General features: G+C 39.1%; 1 protein-coding gene across 6 annotated transcripts in view; it reads left to right on the top strand.

The window, feature by feature from the left end:
* GABRG2 (gamma-aminobutyric acid type A receptor subunit gamma2) overlaps nucleotides 1-16,110 on the top strand; it is a 123,011-nt gene that overhangs the window by 12,393 nt on the left and 94,508 nt on the right. For 5 of the 6 annotated variants that reach the window (XM_032626942.1, XM_032626944.1, XM_032626943.1 and 2 more), the window contains exon 2: nucleotides 15,751-15,902. In XM_032626942.1, coding sequence (XP_032482833.1) covers nucleotides 15,751-15,902 — 152 coding nt within the window. The remainder of the gene's footprint in view (nucleotides 1-15,750; nucleotides 15,903-16,110) is intronic. The other variant, XM_032626941.1, reaches the window with a different exon arrangement.

Genomic DNA, 16,110 nt, shown 5'->3' with positions numbered 1-16,110 from the left:
ACTGTTATACTCCAGGCTTTTAGAGAAGTGTCTTGCTTCTAATAGATGTTCAATAATTACTGTTTAATTAAATAATAAAAGCTGTATCTCCTTTTCCCTGAAATTTATCTTCTCTTAAAAAAGGAAAAAAAGGTACTTCCCTGGTGGCACAGTGGTTAAGAATCCGCCTGCCAATGCAGGGGACACGGGTTCGAGCCCTGGTCCGAGAATATCCCACATGCCGCGGAGCAACTGAGCCCATGTGCCACAACTACTGAGCCTGCGCTCTAGAGCCTGCGAGCTACAACTACTGAGCCCACGTGCCACAACTACTGAAGCACATGCGCCTAGAGCCTGTGCTATGCAACAAAGACAAGCCACCACAATGAGAAGCCTGCACACCGCAATGAAGAGTAGCCCCCGCTCGCCACAACTAGAGAAAGCCCATGCTCAGCCATGAAGACCCAACACAGCCAAAAAAATATAAATAAATAAATTTTTAAAAAAAGGAAAAAAGAATCTTTTCCATAGTACCTCACTCTAAGTTCAGCATATATGGCTGGTGACCAAAACAAAAAAACCCAAACAAATCCTACAGAATCGTGTAGTCCTTAAGAGCCTAAGCTATGGAGCCATACTTGACCAGGATTCATATTTCTACCCTTGACATTTACTACTTGATGGCCCTCAGTAAATTTATTAACTACATTCATCCTTAGTGTCTTCATATAAAAAAAGGAAGATAATAATTCTTCAAAAGCTACTTTTGAGTAGCAATTGACATAATACATAGTACATGGCACATAGTAAACTTCTCTTACATGTTGTTTTTGTTTTTGTTACTACCTCAGGGTCATTATTTATTTCCTGGGGATATTCCTAGAGACACAAATAGTCTCTCCACCCCTGTTAAACGCTAAATTTGGGTAAAGTCCAGGAGAGGGGTTTCTTAATAAAAATTCAGTAATTCTCTAGTCCCCTGTCTTAATTTGTGTAAGATGAGAAAATTGGATAAAGGTCCATAAGTTTCTGGAATGACTATACTGTTCATTCATTTTAGATCAATACTAAAAACTTGATAAAATTCCTAACACGTGTGGATTAGGTCCCAATAACAATAAAATATGTGGTGACACGTGGGACTTCTTCCTGAAGACAGCTTCTTTAACTATATGCAAAAAAGAGAGAACTGATATTTTTCTATTCAAGGTCATAACTGAGTCTTCATTTTTTGTGTGTGCCTTATGGATCTGATAATAGAGTGAAATTCAACATCCTCTGTCACCTAGGTTACTGCATCAGCCACCTAAAGTACCTTTCTGATGCCGGTTTTGCTACCTTCTGATTTATTCACCACATAGCAGAGAGACTTTTTTCCTAACAAATATTTTCCTAAATAAGGACATAATTTAGATTCAGTAACTGTTGAGAGTTTAAGTGTAGAGTTAGGTAAAATCTTTTCCAAATGTGTACACCACTATCACCACCACCCATATGTATATATACATACATATATTAGTTTCCAATATATATTGGTTTCCATCACACTTGGAGGTTTTCTTCTGCCCTTTCCAATTAATCACCCTTCTATGCACCTGCCTTCTTCTTGACTTCAGACTATAAGTAATCTCCCAACCACATTCTTAATAGATGTTTAAGTATCAATGAAATATTTCAGAAAAATGAAGATGTACATAAAGCAGAAGTTTCAAGATAGCGGTTATACACTGACTCAGGTGACCTCAGTAGTGTCCTTCTGACTTGCTATCTTGTGAATCACATTTTGTTTAATCCCCAGTGACTGTGTTCCTGGCACTATGCAACATGCAAGAAGCTATAGCATTGAACAAGGCAAACACAGTCCTTGCACTTGTGGAATGTATATTTTAGAATAAAGACATGCTTTTAAAAACATAATACTACATTATATATGTCATATATTATAACCATACTTTTATATATATTCTTATAGACAATATCCTACATATATATTGATTTGTTTCACTTATTGCCTCTGATCTAAGTAAATTTGTGTAACTAGATAGACATTTTACACTCAACCATTTTTTAAATCCACATATCCATGTGGTTCTGTCCATTTTCCCCTTGAAACTGGCTAACATGGGATATCATTTGACTCTTGTTGAGCTTTCAAGCACTATGTTAAATGCAGAATGAAAATAAATGGAAAGTAGACAAATTTCCTCCTTCCTATGAAGGAAGACAAATTTCCTATGAAGGTCCCCTGCCTTTCTGCCATAAATAAATAGGTATTGCGTTCCTAATACTTGTTTGGCACTGTACTAGGGACTGGAGATAAAACAAGAAGAAATACAGACATCTTCTTAATCCTCTTAGACATTGCAGTCTAGGGACAGGCAGATAGTAAACAAACAAATTTCAAATTGTGGTAAATGTTGAATAACTAAAAGGTGTGCTATGATGGAGAAAAGAAAAAATTGTTTTAGATAGAATACTCAGGAAAGGCCACTCTGAGTAATGGATAAGAAGTTGAGATTATAAGAGTATTAAAAAAATTCAGCCATGAAAAGTTTGAAGGGAAGACCTCTCTCATTATAGGTAACAGCAGATTGCAAGGGCCCTGAATGGAGAAAAAAACTTGGTGTGGTTTAGGAACTAAAATTAGCCCACATGGCTGGAGGACAGTGATCATGGATGAAAAAGTCAGGATATAGGATTTGGGAGTCAGAAAGCTGCTTCCTATGGTACAACTTTGAGGCCATAGTGAATATTTTGAATTCTGGGAAATACTTCATATAATAATACCATCAGTTTTATTCTTTTTTTTTTTTTTTTTTTGCGGTACGCGGGCCTCTCACTGTTGTGGCCTCTGCCGTTGCGGAGCACAGGCTCCGGACGCGCAAGCCCAGCGGCCATGGCTCACAGGCCCATCCTCTCCACGGCAGGTGGGATCTTTCCAGACCGGGGCACGAACCCGCGTCCCCTGCATCGGCAGGTGGACTCTCAACCACTGCGCCACCAGGGAAGCCCAATCAGAAGTTTCTTAATGGTTATGAGATCTGCTTTGATATTACTTGTGATCATGTACCTGAGGATATTGGAAAGAGTGGAAAGAATAATGATAGGGAAGATGCAGGGAGAAGCATGGATTCTGTGGGAGCTCCTTTTTTAATTTGTGCAATAGGTTTGCAGTCTCTTGAAAAAGGTAAAAATATACTACTGAGAAAAGACAGTAAGTTGTTATTTCCTTAAGGTATTTTCTTTGTAATATGAATTCTTTATCATTTAAAGCATTTAAGCTATTGTGTGACAGGGATCTAAATTTGCAAAAATATGAATGACACAAACTGACCTTTTTTCTATTATACAAACTTTTAGTTTTTTTATGAAACCAGCATGCTGATTTAAAACACCCTTAAACTTTGGGTGAAGTTAAGATGATTTCAAATCCATTGGGATTTTTTTTTTTACATTGTTCCAGAATTCTAAGAACAAAAGTAATTTTGGACTTTCTAAAATACATCCATAGAATACTTACTTATGCTCACTGCCAGCACAGAACTTTTTAAAAAACATCTACCATATTTTCATAGGAAAAAAAAGTAATAATTCCAAGTGCTGAGAATGGTGTTTAGCTCATAGGAGATATCTGTGAATAATCACAAGTGAGTGAATAAATACACAACTTCTATGATCTGGAGTATTCATAATTCTAAGTTATGTAAATTTATGTAGAGATAAAGATGGACTATTGATATAATGAAGGTAGAGGGAATGCGGAGGAAGAAAAATGAGAGCAACAAAACTGAAACATAAGACTTGATTTACTTTTTCAAGTGATTGATAACACACTGATTTTCAGAAAATGTTTTATCCAGGAAGAGTCAAATAATGAAAACTTAAGAATAATCTTCTAAAAGTGGCCACACCACAGGAACAAATGTCAAATTTGTATGACTTGAACTTAAAGACTACAGCATGATCTTCTAGAAAAGAAACAAGGGAAAAGAAAAGAAAAAATGTAGAGAAAGAAAAATTCCCAGAATCATGGTCACTCAGATGGACACATATTGATAAAATTCCTACATGAAAATGAAAATTCAGTCAGCCACCTGAACAAATTTGTTCCATAGTTTCAAACATCTGTATATTAGCAAAATGAGAATATTTCATTTCTTGCTATGATAGAACAGACTATAGTGATATGAATTTTCAATACATCTAAAGTTCACTTGAGTTTGATACACTTGAATATACATCTGAATATATGTTGATATTGCATGTAATATAATCAGGCTCAACTGGCTCTCGATGACCTTTATACTAAATTTGGAACAGTTTGACCTCTTGTTCATGGACTATGAGAAAATACACATTTGTTCTCTTACCCACCTGTTGCTCCCTTGTAAATAAGTGGACAATTTTGCATGTTTATATATATATTACCTTCTATTTTGCTCGAAGAGGAATGAAAAGTTTTATAATTTCCCCAAAACGTTTTATGCTCTAGAGAAAAATATTATTCTTACCATAGAAGTTGAGTTTTGGAACTGATTACAGAGGCATGCTGATAGAAATAACCTTCATTCATATCAAGTTGGAGGTGCTGGCAAACAGATTAGTCACGTTCTACCATGTGACAATGTTTTTCTTATTGCCTTGTGCTGTTAATAAGCGTTGCCTTTTTTCTAGCTCTTCAGATATTTGTTTGTCTCTCCAAATAGATGAGAGGTGTTTTGATATCAGCATTGTACTTTGCACATCTTTCCATCTGCAACTGTACTTGAACAAAAGAGTCTCATATACAGGCTGATTAACTGAAGGAATGAGGAATCTAAATTCACAAGGCACTGTTCCCCAGATTCAACCACCTTCATGATTTTTGCCACATCCAAGTGACACTTGGTTATTTTTTTTACTTAATATTTTTCATAAACCAATGTCTTTTTTTTTTAATTAATTAGTTTTTTTGGCCGTGCCATGCAGCATGTGTGGGATCTTAGTTCCCTGGCCAGGGATCGAACCCATGACCCCTGCAGTGGAAGCATGGAGTAGTCTTCACCACTGGACTGCCAGGGAAGTCCCAGCCAATGTCTTTTAAATCTAATTATTTTATTTAATAAACTTAAAAGTAATTAAGCCCAGAAAATCAGTTTCATTTTTCATAACAGAAGAAAACTGCAAAGTAAATACAGTGAAGCCAGAACAATGTTATCAAGTTTCAGTTATACATCATTGTCTACCAGAGGTGCTAAGTTTGTTGTTGTTCTTCTTTAGAAAGTAGGTTAGCAAATTGGAGAACATGGTTGTAACTAAGACTTTGTCTTTAATATGATTGGATGTGCGGAAAGAAAATTTAAAAGAGAAAAACTTTCTAATTATGAATTTCAATGTGTTTTAATGCTATGCATATGTGACACTTAAAATTGTCTTGGGTACTAGCATCAGGTGTCCCAGACTTTGGGAAGCACTGATATGAAGTTATCTTAATAGGACATAGGCTCTTAATTGCAAATGATGCTAATTTGAATTTCCAGTATACCTTGAAACACCATAGTAAGTGACATTTATTTGACTCGCTTGAGAGCAGTTACCAACGTGCTATTTATTCAGAAAAGAAAGTTCAAGCAACTGAGTCATGTTCTCTTGCAGTAACTCTTCATCCTGGCTACACCTTAGATTTAGCTGAATATCAATGGCTTGGTCTAATCCTAGTCTAATTAAATTAGTAACTTAAGAGGTAAGCCTTCAGCACTGGAATTTTTTTTTTTTTTTTTTTGTGGTACACGGGCCTCTCACGTGGGATCCTCCCGGACCAGGGCACGATCCCGTGTCCCCTGCATCGGCAGGCAGACTCTCGATCACTGCGCCACCAGGGAAGCCCTGGTATTATTATTTTTTTTAAAAGCCCTCTAGGTAATTTTAACATGCAGCCAGGGTAAGAACAACTGGTCTGTATCCAGCATCAGACATTCAGTGTGTGCTGGACATTGTACATTCTTAGTGAATGATAGTAATCATATAAATGAAGAAATTCAAAGTATTTCCTTTTTGGACTATTTCTCAATGGTAAATAATTATATTCTTCTCTGACAGTAGCTTTATGTTTTACATATCTTCTGTGGTTAAAATTGGTCTTGGATGTCAATAGTCAGAAAGTAGCAAGAGGGCTTCCCTGATGGCTTAGTGGTTAAGAATCCATCTGCCAATGCAGGAGACACAGGTTTGAGCCCTGGTCCGGAAAGATCCCACATGCCGCGGAGCAACTAAGCCCGTGCGCCACAGCTACAGAGCCTGCGCTCTAGAGCCCACAAGCCAGAACTACTGAGCCCATGTGCCACAACTACTGAAGCCCGTGCACCTAGAGCCCATGAAGGCAACAAAAAAAGCCACCATAATGAGAGGCCTGCGCATTGCAACAAAGTGTAGCCCCGCTTGCTGCAACTAGAGAAAGCCAGCACTCAGCACCGAAGACCCAACACAGCCATAAATAAATAAGTAGATAGATAGATAGCAAGATATGCAAACTTCATTTGTGTTTCTAGAGTGAGAGAGAGCAGCCCCCAAAGCTGTGCTGGCTAGTTTGTCACCGTGTTGTAATAGTTCAACAACAATGCAAGTACAGTATCTAAGTTCTGTTATCTTGTAGAAAAAAAAATTACTGCATGAGACCAACATACTTGGGGCCCCAATTCAGGTAACTGCCTTCTAAAAATTCTACTTTGGTGTACAGTGTACAAGATAAGTTGTCTCAGTTTCCCCAGGATAATTCAGATTTTGAAACCATGTACACTTTACCACTTCCTACCTGTGGCAGAGTGTACACAAGCAAAACATTGCAAATATTATTTTTCCTTCTAGTGTATTTTTCATTTCAGTTATTGTAGTCTTCATCTCTGTTTGTTCTGCATATTTTCTAACTCTTTGTTAAAAGCTAACTTCCCGCTCTATGCATCCATTCTCTTCCTGAGTTCTTTGATCATCTTTTTTTTTTTTCTTTAGATACCTGCTCCTTTTAATCACAAAATAACACAGTTCTCAGTTTCGTTTCTGCTTTGTTCAATTCCAACTGTAGCCTTTTTAACAAAACATTTTCCTATTAACTGAGTTGTAAAAAATACAACCAAGCTTGTGCTTATTAAATATACATGTATATAAAAAACATACAAAAAGTACAAGATTCATTACGTTAGGAAACTTTTACAGTGTTAACAATCCTGTTTTTCCCTAAATCTTTAGTAAAGGGCCAAAGGTCAAATCTCTCTGTGCACAAAAACTCAATGTGACTGAACTCCTGAATTCAGTATCTAGGCATGCTATGCACAGAATTAACTTTAATATGCAGTCCTTAAAAGGAAAAAAAAAAGTAACCAAAACACATCACAGGACAAAAAGTTCTTCTTAAATCAAATTCCGTTTGTGAATTCAGCAAAATAATTTCTATAAAATAAAACAGAAAAATATTTAAATAGAATAGGGTGGACTGTATCTGTTTGAAGGGGTATTTGGTTTTTAGACAGGTTGAGAATTGGTAACTTGAATGTGTGTAATTTTTTGGAACCTTTGATCATCTTTAGATCATTACTCTGAACACTTTCTCAGGTAGACTGCCTATCTCCACTTCGCTTCTTCTTCTGGGGTTTTGTCTTATTCCTTCATCTGGAATATGTTCCTCTGATGTCTCATTTTGTCTAAGTTGCTATTTGTATTTTTATGTCTGTGGTAGATTAGTTATGTTTCTGTAGGAGGCGTCCTATGAGTCCTAGCAGTACACTCCCCTCTCAGCACCCAAACTATACGCTCTGGTGGTTCCCCCTAAGAGGGCTGCTTGGGTACTTCTATTGTGGCAGGCTGACTATGTGGGCTGTCTTGTAGGCTTGGTTGGTCCCTAGTCTGGTTGGTTGCCAGGCCCTGCCTTGCGTGGATGCTGCTGGCTGCTGTTTAGTGGGGCCTGGTCACGTGGTGGCTGATTGAGGACCCCTAGGGGGCCACAGGGCTAGTGCTGGCTCACTGGTAGGCAGAGTCAGGGTGCCATTGCCTACCCACTGGCAGGTGAAGCCAGGTCCTGGGGTTAGTGCTGGACTACTGGCAGGCAGAGCTGGTTTCTGGAATCTGGCTGCAGGGCCCAGGGGTCCCAGAGCTCATTTCAGATCTATGGTAGTGGGTGCGGTTTCTGACACACTGCTGGGGTGTCCTGAAGGTTGCGTTGGCCTGCTAGTGGGCAGAGCCAGGGCCCAGCTGGTCCCAGGGTAGGGTCTGAACTGTATTGTAGGATCATAATTTTCTTACTTCTGGTGTCTGCCCCCTGGCAGGTAAGGTTGATCTAGAGGCTTGTGCAGGCTTCCTGGCAGGAGGTGCCAGCGCCTGCCCACTGGTGGGTAGAGCTGGGTCTTGGCCCTCTAGTGACCTGTGCCCATGTCTAGGGGGCGTGTCTAGAGGTGGATGTGGGCTCTTTAGTCTTTAGGTAGCCTGTCTGCCACTGGTGGGGCTGTGTTCCCACCCAGTTAGTTGTTTGGCCTGAGGCGTTACAGCCCTGGCACTTACAGGTTCCTGGGTAGGGCCAGGTCTTGGTGCCAATGAGCTATGGCAGCTGCTGTGTTCCCCAATACATCTGATGTCAGTGTCTATGTCCCCAGGGTGAGCCGTAGCACCCCCTTCCCCCCTGGAGACTTTCCAAGACCAGCAGGTTAGGTCTGGCCCACAGTGCTCTCAAATTACTGCTTTTGTCCTGGGTCTCAGTGTGCATCAGATTTAGTGTGCACCTTTAAGAGTAAAGTCTCTGTTTCCCCCAGTCTTGTGGGGCTCCTGCAAAGCCCTGCTGGCTTTCAAAGCCAAATGCTCCGGGGGCTCATCTTCCAGCTACCAGACCCCTGGGCTGGGGAGCCTGACGTGGGGCTCAGAACTCTCACTTCTGTGGAAGAACCTCTGCAATATAATTTTTCTCCACTTCGTGGGTCACCCAGCTAGGGGGTATATGATTTGATTATATTGTGAGTCCTCCCCCCGACCTCATTGTGGTTCCTTCTTTATGTCTTTAGTTGGAGAAGGTCTTTTCTGGTAGGTTCCAGCCTTTTTCATCGATGGTTGTTCTGCAGATAGTTACGATCTTGGTGTGCTCGTGAGAGGAGGTGAGCCCAGGGTATTTCTACTCTGCCATCTTGGCCGCTCTCTGAGATTATTATTTTTTATCATTTTGTAAATTATCACATAAAAGTGCTTTATAAGTAAAGGAATAAATTAAGAATGTGTCAGTTGAACAATCATTATTGTCATTACCAAAATGTATTATTATTTATGACATAAGAATTCCTGTATCCATTGATATGTCTTTCTTACCACAATTTAGCATCAACACTTTAATTTTTATTCTGACAGCCGTAGACAGTTAACATGACTTTAGATTTGCTTTCTTGGGTTAACCTTGGCCTTATTTCCTTTTTAACCTCCCTAAATATCAATATTTTCAATATATGTTATTTGAGTTTTCATATACAAGGAATCGATAGCATTTAATGAAGAAAGTGATGACAATCGCTGGATGGCATTTTATATAGGCAGTTCATTTTAATATTACCTATAACTGTGACATATGCACATTTGTAAAGAGTGAGTTTTACCAAGTTAAGTTTCACAAACACTGAACCTTTAAAAATAATCTATACTCTCACTGAGTCATTCAGTATTTTGAGAAAGTATTGATTGGGTGTTTTGTCAAGCACCAGACACTTGCAAAGTTTTGGGAAACAACACTGTTGAAGACAGATATTTCTTGTTGAAGACAGATATTTCTTGCCTATTATCTTGCTTTTAACATTCAAGTCTAAACCAAAATTTTAAACACTGTTTTTGTTGTTATTGTGAAATAAAATGTATATAAAGTACATAAGTAAGTAAATATAGACCAGTGCATCGTCATTAATTGAAATAAAATCTCATGTTACCACCCACCATTTCTGGAAATAAATATTGCCAACACCCCAGAAGACATCCTCGACTCCCTCCTGATTTCTATCTACTTTCTTCTCCCTCAAAGTAATCACTGTTCTGACTTTGACCTCCATAGTTGAATTTTACCTGATACTAAATTTTATACAAACAGAAACACAGCATATGTGTGAGTGTGTGTCTTGGGTGTATGTGTTGCATCTTTTGCTCAAATGCTTATTTTTCAGATTTATTTTGCTGCACGTAGTGGTAGTTCACTAGTTTGTATTGTTGTATAGTGTTTCATTATGTAAATATGCCATAATTTATTTATTCATTCTACTATTGATTTAGGTTACATAGATTTGTATTACCAATAATGCAACTGTGAACATTCTTGTACATGTCTTGGGGTAGATGTGTGCATGCATTTCTTTTCGGAGTAAATCTAGGGATGCACTTGCTGGTTAATAGGATACACAGGTGTTCATCAATAGAATATAATGCCAAAATGTTTTCCTTCCAGCAGTGTATGAATGCTAGCCGCTCCACATTCTCCCACTTTTATTTATGAGTGAGTTAAAACAAATACACAACAACAGCAACAGCAAATGCAGTGAGGGCACTAACTGTAGGAAAATGGTCTTCAATGATATGCCTAGAACATGACCTGATATGTTTTTTTCCTATTTACACCCTTTGTTCCTAGTGACTGCTGTGGTTCTCTTCTCCACATTTTCCCTCCTTATCTTAAATATCCCAGTTTTCATTTGCTCTCTGTGAAGTCCACATGCTTTTGGGGATGTCGATTTCATCTTTGACACTAGTGGTAGGATATATAATTATACTAAAATAATGAACAGAGTCCCACCCTCTAGCTATAGACATGGCTTCATATGTATGAATTCATATGTATTCAGGCCAGTGATTCACAAAATGAGACCCTCTGGGGACTTTTAGAAAAGTAAACTGGAAGAGTTTATCTCTGTTTTCATGGATATAAACAAGGAAGCATAGAGGTAAGGAGTTGTTGCTAGCATCTTGTGACTGTACATTTAAGCCATCTTTGGGTTGAGGGTGATAGCATGGAGGACAGAAGGATGAGACAGAAAGAGTCTGAGGGTTTTGTGTTTTTTTTTTGCTGTACGTGGGCCTCTCACTGTTGTGGTCTCTCCCGCTGCGGAGCACAGGCTCCGGACGCGCAGGCCCAACGGCCATGGCTCACGGGCCCAGCCGCTCCGCGGCATGTGGGATCCTCGCGGACCGGGGCACGAACCCGCGTTCCCTGCATCGGCAGGCGGACTCTCAACCACTGCGCCACCAGGGAAGTCCAAGAGTCTGAGTTTTTAAATACATAGTTGAGAAGCTGAATCAAAGCACCATGAGGCTTATCCTACATTAAGCTTTAAAGTTATATATCCCTCCCAATTTAGTTTGAATGTTTTGATACTTGCAAAAAAAAATCATCTTAGCTAATAAACCCCCAGAGAAATTGATTTGATACGGGTCATTGGCGATTGCTAATAAACTGTTTGCTTTTCATACATAGGAATATATAATCTGATAATTGACTCAGTCAAATAAACACACTTAGCAACAGCTGTTGACCTAATTATCAAAAAATTGAACGAGGGGGCTTCCCTGGTGGCGCAGTGGTTGGGAGTCCGCCTGCCGATGTAGGGGACACGGGTTCGTGCCCCGGTCCGGGAGGATCCCTCTTGCCGCGAAGCGGCTGGGCCTGTGGGCCGTGGCCGCTGGGCCTGCGCGTCCGGAGCCTGTGCTCTGCAGCGGGAGAGGCCACAGCAGTGAGAGGCCCGCGTAACGCAAAAAAATAAATTAATTAATTAAAAAAAAATTGAACGAGGTGTGAGCTAAGGGGATCATTGTAGGCAGAATAATTCACCCACAGTCGATAGTTAGAATTTACCCCCCTGCCCTCTACCCTCTGTGCATGTACATGCTGACATACTCACCTGTGCGTAGAGCACCCTTCCCAACAAGTTCTGCACAGGTTCTTACATGTCCTTAATAGGAGATAATAGAATCCCATAGGCCACTAAAGGCTGTGTATGAAAGAGTAACTTGTGCCCCAATGCTCCTACTCACTAAACCACAGTGTTTCTCAGGAATCCCTGGTCCTCCAGGACAGTACAGAGGAAGTCTCCTCCTCCCGTGATCAGATTGTAAGTCCCCTGTGCCCTCCGAGGATATATACTCACCTAGCATAGCTGTTCCTATACTTTATACCAGAGTCCACCTTTTGCTGGCCTGGAAGACATTCTTTGAAATGAACTAGCTTATGCCTTACCCTTGCAGTGTGCATTGCTTTCCAAGTCATGAAAGAGTTTAAGTGAGGCAGCTGAACACATCCATTAAGTTAAATTACAAGCTCTGCTTCTATTCCTCAGTGTGGGGAGATCAAATCATTGGTATCTGCAATGGCAAGTTTATGAAATTTGAATGTTATTAACTTTGTGCTGAAGGGGCCTTACTTTTATTGAACTCAGGCATAAACTAATGTATTGTCCTAAGGGAAAATGAGCTTGAGCAGCCATTTGTTTTAGATGATCTTATTTTTCTGATGAATGTACAGTCACAGATTCTTTGTCCCAATTCTTTTTTCATATACTACCCTAGGAGAGTACAGTGACTAGATTTTTCTTCCTACAAAACTCATAGCTTATTGAATCTGTGAAAATATGAAATACCTGGATTAAAATTGTATAAACTGCATGATTAATCTTCACAGTGACAAATATCCAAAATATGTACCAAAATTCAAGTAAAATCTTCTAATTGCGAGCAATCTCTCACTGCACATCTCTTCAGTATTTGTTTGTTTTTAAAAGCTTCTTTATTCTTAAATAAAATTGATTTTTGTTTCTGATTATAAACATGAACTCATTACATGTTTGTAATCATGCATAAATTCAAATCATGCATAAAAATGTAAAGATGAAAATTAAAATTAATCATCTAATTTACAACAGAGAGATTCAGAGTCAGAAGAACTAAAGTAGGAAATTAGTTGCAGCTTTCCAGCGTCTTAGTTGTGGCATGTGGGCTCCTTAGTTGTGACATGCAAACTCTTAGTTGCAGCAAGCATGTGGGATCTAGTTCCCTGACCAGGGATCAAACCTGGGTCCCCTGCACTGGGAGCATGGAGTCTTATTCACTGCACCAACAGGGAACCTGTCCCAGAAGTATCCCTTTTCTTTTCACTTAATATATTTTCCCTCCTGGTCTGCTAGAAAATAGTAATAATGGTAACATGGCACCATCACACTTGTATTATTTATTTGTTAGTATGAGGAAGTGCAATGAACAAGCATACCAAACTGTTTAATATATCTTCCCTTTCCTTGAAGAAACTTTAATAGGATGCTTTTATCAGAGAGGGAAAGAGGGAAGGGGGAAGGGGAAGGACAGAGATGGAGAGAAAGGAAGGAAGAAGTTGAGATTTTTTTGAAAAGGCACTTTTGCCTGAACAAATTAAACAGCGATAAAATTTCATAATGATGACATCCAACATCCAGTGGGCTAACTACATTCTTTTCTCAATGAGTTATCAGGGGGATTTGAAAATTTCTTTGTCAGATAACTTTTTTTTTCTTCTTAAAGTAGTAAGGTTTAGGTCATAGGATTAGAACTCTGTTACACGGAGTTCATCAGTGCTCTAGAGAAATGATGAATTGATTACTTGCTTACTAAGTTGATTCATGCCAGTCTGGCAGTTTGTGGGAGTGAATCTAATTATCAGTCTCTTACTTTCATTAATAGGTTGGAGCAAGTTAACTTCTCAAAGGAGGAAGAAGTAGTAAGATTTAGGTCATAGGATTAGAACTCTATTACACAGAGTTCATCAGTGCTCTAGAGAAATAATGAATTGAGGCTTAAGAGGAATTTTCGTATCAGACAACTGCTCTCTGCCTGCATTGAAGTAATTCTCTTTGAGAGCTGGTTGAAGCTTTGTCCAGCCCATCATACATACCCTCTAGGGGTGCCCTATGAAATTCAAATTTTGTTTAAAGTTCTTATGTTAACTGAAGTGCAAGATATAAGACTGGTTATGTCAGGTTTTATGCAAATGTGTGACTCAGTTTTTATGTTTCCTATTCATAAAGCTTTAAAGGAATAAAAAGATTACTTGCTTACTAAGTTGATTCATGCCAGTGATTACTTTTAAAATTTCATCTCCCATCCTCATTCTCAAACCAGATTAATCACATAATCAGCTTTCTCCTACCATATTTAGTCATCTATCTATTTATCTTTACATATACATATGTTATATATGTATATATTTATCTATCTTGACAAATGAGTATAATTGAGTGTAATATATGGTTTGAGAATATGATACATGTTCGGGGTACTGTGGCAGTGATTTGATTTCTGACAAGATTCTTTCTTACCATATCTTCAAGAAAATAAACTGAAGATGAGAAATGGGATGAGAAACATTATTTTGTATTTTTTTATTTCACCATAAGCAACAAAAGTAACCAGTATTTACTGAATATTGATAAAAATTAAAATAGCAGCTTTTGCAAGGTTTTACATTGCCCCTAGATCTGGCAAATATAATCATTTTGTGTGTGGAGGGGAGGAGGATGGAGTTTGGGGCAGGGGAGAAGCAAACTATAGGAATTCCAGTATGCTTCCAACATCAGCCTTAGTTTCTGGTCCAATTGTGGCTTTTCTGACAGGTTTTGGCATAGGAAACGGAATCATAGACTATCGTGTCACTTTCTGATTATTCAAAATAGGTCATTTCACTTCTATGATTGTAGTACGTTAACCATTAGTGTGAGTTTCTAGCTCAGGAGCTTTTGCTGTAATAAAGAGTGGTTTAAAGTCTACAGCTACATCTTTATTCATAGTACCAGGTTCTTAACAATCAAAGATAAATGAACCGCCCTTGCTTTCAGTGCAAGTGAGGGAAAAAAAAAACAAAACAAAACACATACACACACCCTGGAGGAAGGAAAGGCAGCAAGACTGAGCCTCTCCTTAGTAGTTCAGTTGAGGGGGGAGAGACTTGTCTGGCAGTTTGTGGGAGTGAATCTAATTACCAGTCTCTTACTTTCATTAATAGGTTGGAGCAAGTTAACTTCTCAAAGGAGGAAGAAGTAGACCTTATGCCTGAACTCCTAGACTACATTATGATCATTTAAGCATTGCTTTCACCAAAATAGTTGTGGTGTTTTTTTCATGATTCAGGCCAGAGTTGTTGTTTTTTTTTAATGTGGATCCTTCTTTTAATTTATTTATTTTTAATTTTGGCTGTGTTGGGTCTTCATTTCTGTGCGAGTGCTTTCTCTAGTTGTGGCAAGCGGGGGCCACTCTTCATCGCGGTGCACGGGCCTCTCTTGTTGCGGAGCACAGGCTCCAGACGCGCAGGCTCAGTAGATGTGGCTCACGGGCCTAGTTGCTCCGCGGCATGTGGGATCTTCCCAGACCAGGGCTCGAACCCGTGTCCCCTGCGTTAGTAGGCAGATTCTCAACCACTGCGCCACCAGGGAAGCCCGTGTTTGTTTTTTTATAAGTCCTTTGTAAAGTTGGGCAGGTGGACAGGAAGAACATCAACTATGGAAAAGGCAAAAGTAACTGGTAAAACATCGTATACTTATAGATGGGAGGACAGAGCATTCTGGACAACTGAAGAGTATACTTTAATAGATTTTAATCTACATCTGTGAAATTTAATTAGCTAGACTAACCCTCAGCTGAGAATCTTCACTGTAATCCAGTGTAACTCATTCCTGTCATCCTGTTTCATTTCTCCTTTCCTACCAGTGGTCTGTGAGTAAAAGTCAACTTGGATGGAGTCTATATTTCTTGACCAATATTTTGTTTTCTTAGCCTCACTAGCCAAAAATCTGATGATGACTATGAAGATTATGCTTCTAACAAAACATGGGTCTTGACTCCAAAGGTTCCGGAGGGTGATGTCACTGTCATCTTAAACAACCTCCTGGAAGGATATGATAATAAACTTCGACCTGATATAGGAGGTATGTTAAAACCTTTTGTGATGTGTGTTAGATAAAAGCAAGTCTACCACATGAGGAGAGAGCATCAGCCCATTTCAATAACCAGAAGGATATAAATGATACTTTTACTAAATACTGCAAAAATAAAGAATGTATCAACAGCATTCAGGTCTGGGGGTAGACGGGGCACTGATAAGTTCAAAATGAAGAAAGATGATTTTCAAGTTAG

This window comes from Phocoena sinus, chromosome 3, assembly GCF_008692025.1.
Source record: "Phocoena sinus isolate mPhoSin1 chromosome 3, mPhoSin1.pri, whole genome shotgun sequence".
In the NCBI taxonomy this organism is placed as follows: domain Eukaryota; kingdom Metazoa; phylum Chordata; class Mammalia; order Artiodactyla; family Phocoenidae; genus Phocoena; species Phocoena sinus.
Note: the sequence above shows the minus strand (reverse complement) of the source record. Positions and strands in the feature narration are given on the sequence as shown.